The 10,521-nt window shown below is 40.0% G+C and overlaps 1 protein-coding gene across 3 annotated transcripts in view; it reads left to right on the forward strand.

Moving 5' to 3' along the window:
- Window positions 1-9,882, forward strand: part of FGF18 (fibroblast growth factor 18) — a 246,230-nt gene extending 236,348 nt beyond the window's left edge. The window contains exon 5 of one of the 3 annotated variants that reach the window (XM_029583966.1): window positions 8,929-9,880. In XM_029583966.1, the coding sequence (XP_029439826.1) occupies window positions 8,929-9,195 (267 nt within the window). In that variant the 3' untranslated portion in view covers window positions 9,196-9,880. Of the gene's footprint in view, window positions 1-8,928 lie in introns of all 3 variants that reach the window. The other 2 variants (XM_029583967.1, XM_029583965.1) reach the window with 2 other exon arrangements.
- The last annotated feature ends 639 nt before the right edge of the window (window positions 9,883-10,521 follow it).

Raw genomic sequence — 10,521 nt, forward strand, 5'->3', positions numbered from 1 at the left:
TGTGGAAATCCAAAAGAATTGTATTGGATGGGGGGTGAAGGGCTGATGTGCATGGAGCAGGAGAGAGACCTTGGGGTGATAGTGTCTAATGATCTGATGTCGGCGAAACAATGTGACAAGGTGATAGCTAAAGCTAGAAGAATGCTGGGCTGCATAGAGAGAGGAATATCGAGTAAGAAAAGGGAAGTAATTATCCCCTTATACAGGTCCTTGGTGAGGCCTAACCTGGAGTACTGTGCTCAGTTCTGGAGGCCATATCTCCGAAGGGGCAGAGACAGGATGGAGAAGGGCGACCAAAAAGGTGGATGGTCTTCATCGAATGACTTATGAGGAGAGATTAAAGAATCTAAATATGTATACCCTGGAGGAAAGGAGGAGCAGGGGTAATATGATACAGATGTTCAGATACTTTAAAAGTTTTAATGATCCAAAGTCAACGACAAACCTTTTCCGTTGGAAAAACAATCAGCAGAACCAGGGGTCACGATTTAAAACTCCAGGGAGGAAGACTCAGAACCAATGTCAGGAAGTATTTCTTCACGGAGAGGGTGGTAGATGCCTGGAATACCCTTCCGGAGAAAGTGGTGAAGACCAAAATTGTGAAGGATTTCAAAGGAGCGTGGGATAAACACTGTGGATCCATAAAGCCTGGAGGATGGGAATGAAGAGAAGAGGTATGGGGGTGGCTTGCAGGAATGACAGCTACTACCTGGTGATTAATACCCTTATTCAATAAACGTTCACACGGTTAATGCGACTCCAAAATTGCTCTATGCTTCAACGGCAAGAGGAAATGTGGAAGAGGATTTGCATTCAGACAACAACCAACAAGAACTGAATTTCACAGTCTGGGTAAACAAATAAGCATGGGAGTAGCTTGCTTATTGCGGCGGTTACTACCCCAAACCAATTAAGCCTGTTACTTCACTTGGAAAGCATATCCAGTGTAGCTCACTGCTTCAACGGCATGGAGAATGAAGAAAAGAGGATTTATATTCAGACAACAACCAAGAGTGACTGAATTGCACAGTCTAGGTAAACAAATAAGCATGGGAGTAGCTTGCTTATTGCATCGATTACTACCCCTAACAAATTAAGCCAGAAACTTCACTTTGAATGCATATCCAGTGCAGCTCACTGCTTCAACGGCAGGGGGGAATGAAGAAATAGGATTTATATCCAGACATCTAACAAGGCATTGATCTGAGCAGTATAAGTTCCTGTTCACTGTACACTGACGTGATATCTCTGAGCGGTGGTATATAAAAAACTATAAATAAATAAATAAATAAAAATAAGTATACAAACATCGGGGTAACTTGCTCGATACGATGGTTACTACCCTCAAACATTAACCCTTATACTTCACTTTGATGCAGCTCCAACACTGCTCTCTGCATCAATGGCGGGGGTGGAAGGAAATTAGAATCGAAAAGTTACCAATAAGGGCCCTGAACTCAGTGGTCGGAGTAACAGATATGTATGAGAAAATAAGTGTGAAAGCTTGCTGGGCAGACTGGATGGGCTTATTGGTCTTCTTCTACCGTCATTTCTATGTTTTTATGTTTCTATATGCCCATTTGTAGGCTGCCTAGAGCTAGTAACAAAGCAATGAAAGAAGACCACCAAATGGTTTATCCAGTCTATCCAGCAAGGGTAGTAATATCTACAATCAAAATCAAGCAACGGTCAAACCTATAATAAAATTACTGCTAGCAACATTTTTACAGGGTGAGCAGCCTTCTTGATAATTCAGACAATGCTGCTTGATGTTCTTTGCTTTGGGACTTGGCCATAAAAGCAGTCCTGCGCTTTTACCCTAATGTCTGCGTATCAGTACCCCTGGACTGTAAAAGTCAGGGCCCAGCATTGGCTGCTGTTTGTATCTAATTCTCCTTTTTTCCCCTCTGCTGAAATAGTGATATTGCAGTTGTGTCAAAAGCATGAAAGCTAATTGGTTAAGGGTAGTAAGCCCCATGCCTTCTGTTAAGGGTATTAACTGCTGCTTTATGCAGGTTACCCCTATATCATATCTCCCCTGCACCTCCTCTTTTCCTTATGTATACATATTAAGAATCTTCATCTCTCCTCATAAATCTTCCAATACTGACCCCCACACCATTTTTGTCGCCCTGTTGACCGCCTCCATCCTGTTTCTAACCTTTTTGAGATACAGATTCCAGAACGGAACACAGTACTCCAGGTGAGGTCTCCTCATTTTCCTCCTCATTATCCCCTCCTTTTTCTTATTGGCTATTGCTCTCTCTGTGCAGCCCAGCATTCTTCTGGCTTTAGCTATCATCATCTTGCTCCATCATCTTCAGATCCCCAGTCTTTCACCCTGCATCACATACAGCTCTCTTGGATTACCGCACCCCAGATGCATGTTTCTGCACTTCTTGGCATTGAATCGCAGCTGTGAAATCTTCGACCACTCTTCAAGATTCCTTATCACTTTTCATTTTCTCTATTGCTTCAGGTGTGTCTACTCTGTTGCAGATCTTAGTATCATCTGCTGTGATTGTAAGCAGCCTCTAAATGTCCTATAAATAAATGAGCTGAGTGTTTTCAAAGCAAATTTAGGCACACATTTTCACTTTGAAAATACTCAGTAAAGTATGTATGTAAAATGTACACAGGCTGTTTTGAGACTTATCCTCCTAGTGCATTTGGATTTTCAGAAGGTATTTGACAAGGTCTCCAGGAAAAGAAAAGGTCATGGGATAGGAGGCAGAGCCTTATTGAGGATTGGTAACTGGATCAAAATACAAAAGGTAGGACTAAATGGTCAGTTTTCCAAATGAAGAAAGGTCGTTAGTGAGGAGCCCCAGGGGTCCGCATTGGGACCTGAGCTGTCTAGCATATTCATACATGACCTGGAGAAAGAAATGACTGAGGCGACCAGGTTTGCAGATGTCATTAAAACAGCAGAAGATTGTGTAGAACTGAAGACAGGCTTGGGAAGACTAGGATGCTTGCCTCTGAATGGCAGATGCAATTTAATGTGGACAAATGCAAAGCAATTAGCAGAGAGAAAAATGCTGGGTTCTATCTTGCCATCACCCAGGGAAAGGACCTGCAAGTCCTTGTGGACAATATCTTGAAATGTTCACCTCAGGGGGTGGTGGTGGTGGCCAAAAAGGCAAATAGAACGTTAGGAAGTAGTTGGAAAGGAACAGAGAACAAAAGAGAATATCATAATGCCTTTGTATAGATTTATGGTGAGACTGTACCTTGAATATTATGCGCCGTTCTGGTCGCCCAATCTCCAAAAAGGCATAGCGGATATAGAAAAGGTACAGAGAAGGATGACAAAAATGATAAAGGGAATGGAAAAGCTTCCTTAGGGGAAAGGCTAAACAGATTAGGGCTCTCTATGCATGTAAAATATACCCAGGCATTTCGAGAATTCTCCTCCTAGTGTATTTGGGTTTTCAGAAGGTGTTTGACAAAGACCTTCTGAAAGGCTCTTCGGGAAATTAAAAAATCATGGGATAGGAGGCAGTATCCTGTTGCAGATTGGTAACTGGTTAAAGGACAGGAACAGAGGGTAGAACTAAGTGGTCAGTTTTCCAAATGGAGAAAGGTCATTATTCCCAGGTGCGCTTTAACACAGTCATATATGATTCAGAAAGCAGAGCAATGAGTGAGGTGATCAAATTTGCAGATGACAAAATGATTCCAAATTATTAAAGCCACAATGGATTGTAAACAACTGGAGAAGAACCTTGTGAGACTAGGAGACTGGGCAACTGAATGGCAGATGAAATGTAATGTTAAAAAGAGCAAAGTGATGCACATAAGGAAAAATAATTCCGGCTACTGGTACACAGTTCTGGGTTCTGTACTGGGAGTCTGCCCAGAAAAAGGACCTGGGAGTTCTTATGTAAAAATACTCAATGTTCGGTGCTCCAAAAAGCAAGTAGAATGTTGGGAATTATTTGGAGAGGAATGAATGAAACATGCATTGCCTTTATACCAAGCCATGCTGTGACTGCACCTTGAGTACGGTGTGCAGTTCTGGTTGCCTGAGAAAAGGTGCAGAGAAAGGTGATCAAAATGATAGAGAACTCCCTTATGAAGAAAGGCTAAATAGGTTAGAGCTCTTCAGCTTTGAAAAGAGAGAACTTAGAGAGGATATGATAGTTTATAAAATCATGAGGGATGTGGAATGGCTCAATAGATTAGTTATTTTTTAAAAATATTAAAAAAGGGGATACCCCATGAAATTTAAAACAAGTTATAGAAAGTATTTTTTTCTCTTGGCAAACAATCCAGCTGTGGAATCTATTGCCAGAGGTTGTGGCAAAGGCTACTTATTATGGCGGAGTTTATAAAGGGTTTGGAAAAATCCATAAACAGCCAGGTAAACTTGAGAAAGTAATCACTTATCCTTGGGAGCGAGCAACAAGAAGTAGATCTACTTTTGGGATCTACCGGATGCTTGTGACCCAGACTGGCCATAGTTGGAGCCAGGATGCTGGGCTCGATGGAGCTTGGTCTGGCCTAGCATGGCATAGCATATATTCAAAAACAGGAAAAACAAATAACAAATTGCCATCACAAACAGGTTCCTTAGATTTCTGTGACTGTGCATAAAAGGAGGGGAATGAATTGAGGAACCTTTCTGATTGGCTGAGAGAGGATTGGAAAAATCCTCACTGAAGTCTGAATTGTATGTACTGAAACATAAACAGGTCAGAATATTGTGACCTTGGCTATGGAGCATATAGCTAAAGTCACAATGCATAACAGCACATTCTCAATATGAGTGAAGGGCTGTGCCTCCCAGCTGTATGTATGCTACTTACATATAATGTTGACACAACTATACCAGTATTATGAAAATCCAGATAGCGTATCGGAATTTCACAGATTATTTCTTGGCCATTTGGCTAAGATTAAATGTAAGGTCAAACTAGGACTGGATCAACCTGCCTTGACAAAATGGATCCAGGGTACATTCCTAATCTTCTTTACAATTAGTGTCTTTTTTTCTATCGATTCTTTCAATTCCCTCCTCCCATTGCTCTCTGTTCACTGCGTCCCTCCTGCTCACTCTCCCAATCTTACTCTGTCACTGAATGTGCCCTCCAAGAAAAAACATACTTGTGCCATAGACTCTCATCTGTTGATGTGAGATGGCACATTAGTACAGAGAGTAGCCCCGGTGGCAGTACTGCAGCTGGCAAAGAGATGTTATCACTTTCCTGCTCCCGAACAGTCATGGCAGAGAGAGCACAACAGTTTGAGAAAGCGGGAAGTTCTTTCTGTTGTTGGCACAGAATGTTGGGAATTATTAGGAAGGGAATGGTGAATAAAACGGAAAATGTCATAATGCCTCTGTATCGCTCCATGGTGAGACCGCACCTTGAATACTGTGTACAATTCTGGTCGCAGCATAAAAAGATATAGTTGCGATGGAGAAGGTACAGAGAAGGGCAACCAAAATGATAAAGGGGATGGAACAGTTCCCCTATGAGGAAAGACTAAAGAGGTTAGGCCTGTTCATCTTGAAGAAGAGACGGTCTAGAATGTGTAACTGTGACACGGTTATTTACTCTTTCTGATAATAGAAGGACTAGGGGGCACTCCATAAAGTTAGCATGTAGCACATTTAAAACTAATCGGAGAAAGTTCTTTTGCACTCAATGCACAATTAAACTCTGGAATTTGCTGCCAGGGGATGTAGTTAGAGCAGTTAATGTAGCTGGGTTTAAAAAAGGATTGGATAAGTTCTTGGAGGAGAAGTCCATTACCTGCTAGTAATTAAGTTTACTTAGAAAATAGCCACTGCTATTACTAGCAACAGTATTTATTTTATTTATTTATTTAGGCATTTTTGTATACCGACCTTCCTCACAAGATATCAAGTCTGTTTACAATACAAAATATACATTGCACAAGCAACTCTAATAAAATTACAATAAATGAAATCTCATAATATAAAATCATAATAACAATATAAAATTAATCAAATAAAACAAACTTTAACAATAAAACCATACTAAACTATTACTAAACATATCATTCCTTTTAAGATCTAAAAAATTTTCAATTTGCTAGTTAAAACTAATTTTACTAATCTCTAATTTGGCCCTTTTCATCAGCTAACAGTTACTAACCTATCTTTTCTAATTCCCCTATTTCAGCATCTACTAACTACACTTCTCAACATCATAAATAGCAGCAGGAATGTTGGACTATATATTAATTAACAGCTAGTCTTGTTTAAATCAGTAAAGGACTGTTCAAATAACCAGGTCTTAAGTAGTTTTTTAAACTTCTGAATACATGGTTCTGATCTAATCTCGAGTGGTAATGCATTCCAAATTTTAGGCCCTGCTAGAGAGAGAGTCCTCTCCCTAACTGAGCTCAAATGAGCAACTCTCGGGGAAGGGATTGTAAGCAGAGATTTCCCTGATGATCTCAAGTTATGTGCAGGGGTATGAATACGCAAGGAAGCATTTTAACCATTCATTGTTGCTGCCATATACCGTTTTATGTATTATCATTAAACATTTGTAGTGGATTCTTGCATTAATTGGCAACCAATGCAACTCTTTCAAAACGGAGGTGATATGATCGTATTTTCTCTTATTAGACAGAACCCGCGCAGCTGCATTTTGTAGTAGCTGTAGAGGATGCAAAGTTGAAAGTGGAACTCCCAACAAAAGAGCGTTACAATAATCCAGTTTTGGTGATATAATTGCCTGAAGCACTGTACGAAAATCTCCTGTATGTAACAGCGGTCTTAATTTTTTCAGAATTTGCAGTTTATAAAAGCTATCTCTATTTATGGCCTTTATCGCAGCTTTCATATTCAGTTCTGCATCAAGGATGGGGCCCAGATCTCTTACTTCATACTTAATCTCATAAGATGGTGCTAACGACTTGATTTCTATTTCAGTTTTCTCAGTTACTTTATTAGTTAAATAAAGTATTTCAGTTTTTGAACTGTTTAAGGACAGTGACATATGTGTTAACAGTTGTTTTATGGAAGTAAGATATACTTCCCATAACTTTAGAGTGGACTGAAGTGAATCGTTTATAGGTAATAAAATTTGTACATCGTCTGCAAATAAATAATGAACCAAACCTAATCCGGCTAAAAATCTACACAAAGGGGCCATGTATATGTTAAAAAGTGTAGGGGACAATGAAGAGCCCTGAGGGACCCCTGTTTGTATCTCAACCGGCTCCGATTCTACTGTGCCCAATTTTACTTTAAATGATCTATTAGTTTCCTCATGAGGAAACTAATATAATATATTGATGTGATATTACCTGTATTTTTGACATAAGTTATCATAAGGTTGACTCCATTTTATTTCTGTGTAAAAATTGTTTATTGTGATTAAATATGTAAACAATAAATGATCTATTAGATAGAAATGATCTCATCCAATTGAGAGTCGTATCTTTCATCCCAATTTCTTTCAGTCTATCTATCAGGGCTTCATGATTGATGGTATCAAAAGCGGCCAATATATCCAATAAGATCAATAAATATGATTTATGTTGGTCAAATCCTCTTTGAATCATATCGGTTAATGAGATTAATAACGTTTCTGTATTATGACATCTACGAAATCCATACTGCGAAGGAAAAAGTAGATGGTTTTCCTCAAGATACTCTGTCAACTGTCTATTTACCACCTTCTCTAGTAGCTTGGCCACAAATGGGAGTATTGAGATGGGACGATAGTTTGTCATAACTTGCGGATCAAGTTGTTCTTTCTTTAATAATGGTTTTACTATGGCACATTTTAACGGATCTGGAAATATACCCTCCTCTAGTGATATATTGATAATATCTGCCAATGGTTTAGCTATGATATCTGGAATTGTTTGGGATAGACTTAATTGGGTACTTGCCAGGTTCTTATGACCTGGATTGGCCACTGTTGGAGACAGGATGCTGGGCTTGATGGACCCTTGGTCTGACCCAGTATGGCATGTTCTTATGTAGGACTCTGCTCTTTGTACTAGCCTGCTCAGGGCTCTAGAAGAGCGTTCTCCTAAAGATGACTTAGGGCTTTAGAAGATAATTCTCCTAGAGCTTCTTGGGGGGCTCTAGAAGAGCATTCTGAGGCAGCTCAGGGCTCTATAAAAAAGTTCTCATAGTGGTGGCTTGAGGTTCTAGGAAAGTGTTCTCTGGAGTTGACCTAGATCAGTGGTTCTCAAGCCAGTCCTAGGGATTCACACAGCCAATTGGGTTTTCACGACAACCACAATAACTATACATGAGATAGAGCTGCATACACTGGAAGCAATATATACAAATCTATTTTATGCATATTCACTATAGATCTCATGAAAACCTGACTGGGTGTGTCCCAAGGACTGGGTTGGAAACCATTGCTGTAGAAAATTATTCTGCTATGGGAGTTTGGGGAGGGCTGTGGAGCAGCAGCTACCTATAGCAAGGATAGGCAATTCCAGTCCTCGAGCGCCACAGGCAGGTCTGTTTTTCAGGATATACACAATTAATGTGCATGGGAGTGTATGCAAATTTATATATATCATATATATTTATTGTGAATATCTTCATAATCAGATCTATTTATGACTCTCCACTCCTGGCCTACAGAGGGTGGGCAATTCCAGTCCTCGAGGGCCACCAACTGGTTGGGTTCTCAGGATATCCCTACTGAATATGCATGAGACATTTTTGCATACAGCTGAAGCAGTGTGCATGCAGATCTGTCACATACATACTCATTAAGGGTTTCCTGAAAACCTGACTGGTTGTGGCCTTTTATTATTTTATTTATTTAAATCTCTCCTCCACTGCCTTCTGATCAGTAGACTAATCAGTGGTGCACAACAAAATTGCCTACCCTTAGCCTAGGGAGTAGCTTGTTGCTGTGTTGGTTATTTTTGGAAGTCCTGCTCATTTCCTCTTTCTCCTCTTCTCTTCTGCAGCCTGATGGCACCAGCAAAGAGTGTGTCTTCATTGAGAAAGTGCTGGAAAACAACTACACGGCCTTAATGTCAGCAAAATATTCAGGCTGGTATATCGGCTTCACTAAGAGAGGAAGACCACGGAAAGGCCCAAAGACACGGGAGAACCAGCAAGATGTTCATTTTATGAAAAGATCCCCAAAAGGTATAGTGGAGTTACAAAAACCTTTCAAGTACACCACAGTGACGAAGAGGACTAAACGAATACGACCCACTCATCCCAGTTAGAAGGAGAGAGAGCCACATGAGACAATGTGCCGACAAGTGACAAAACTGCACCAGAGGAATATTTTTACATTAAAAATAAGGAAGAATCTTTATTTTTGTACTTTGTGTTTTTAACTGAACAGAGAACACTGGGGAAGTTGTAGGACATTTATTGTGACTTGAAACAAGACAGTAAGACGCCGCCTGCTCTATTTAAATCAACTCTTGGCTTTAGGTGCTTAGATGTGACTCCTGGACTGAACGACCGCTAGTGGACCCCCTCCAGGGAGGAGGAAACCAAAGAGAAGCTGAAGAGTCCTTTCTGAAACCCCACACAACTAATGCCGCTAGCAGTGAGCTGCTCGCTGGCTGTGCCCTGGGGGGACGAGGCCTGTGACGCTGCGCTGACCCCAGTGCCTCAGACTTTCCCTTCCTCCCTTGCCTACCTTTCTTGACATAAGGCGTCACAGCTGTGTGATCCCTGCAATGCGCTCAGTTTTGGAAAATGCTGCTACCACATTCAAGTGACTGTATTGATGATCTAGTAGACCAATGATAAGGGAATATTGTAAAACCAGCTATATTATATATATATTATATATATATATATATATATATAAAAGCTATTTATTTCACCTTTCTGTATATTGCAGTTCCATGAACCATGTATTAACTGCCTCAACAATTAAAAGAAATATTATTTAAAATGCATGTTCCCAATTAATGCTGCCAAAACTCTTGTTTCTCTTTTTGTGGTGTTTCAACTCGGCCCATGAAGTGACAGCATCATTGACTCAGCAGCACTGGCACTTGCTAGCTTGGGGTGGGCAAATGTTTTTTTTTGGGCTGGGGCCATATTATTGGATCTTGTCTGCAACAGGGGCTCTGGGGGCTTTCAGGGTGGGGGTCCTTAATAAATACACACAACTTCTCTGAAATCTTTTTATTTCAATACTTAAAGATGTACAACCATAAAAAAAAAAAAAATAGCGTTACAACCGTATAAGAAGTTATATTAAAAAAAACCCCATTAAAGATCTTTTGTAACACAGTAAACATTAAAAATGAATTATCAGTTTTGAAATTAATGAATACATTTTGTTTCATAAGTAAAAGAGACAAAGCAGCAGGCACAGTAACAAAAATAGAGGGGGAAAACCAGCACCAACAGAGATGTATTAGCAGTACTAAAATAAAATTTAGCTATAACAAGAAAATGTAGAACACATGGGCTCAAGAACAATGAAACTGTTCCTCACAAGTCTTCAAGCAGTATAATCATCTGCAATACCCTGCCCACCTGTCGAGCTTTCACAGTGTTCATTTTTTTAAAGGTAGAAACGAGGG

This window comes from Rhinatrema bivittatum, chromosome 18 (assembly GCF_901001135.1).
Source record: "Rhinatrema bivittatum chromosome 18, aRhiBiv1.1, whole genome shotgun sequence".
NCBI lineage: Eukaryota > Metazoa > Chordata > Amphibia > Gymnophiona > Rhinatrematidae > Rhinatrema > Rhinatrema bivittatum.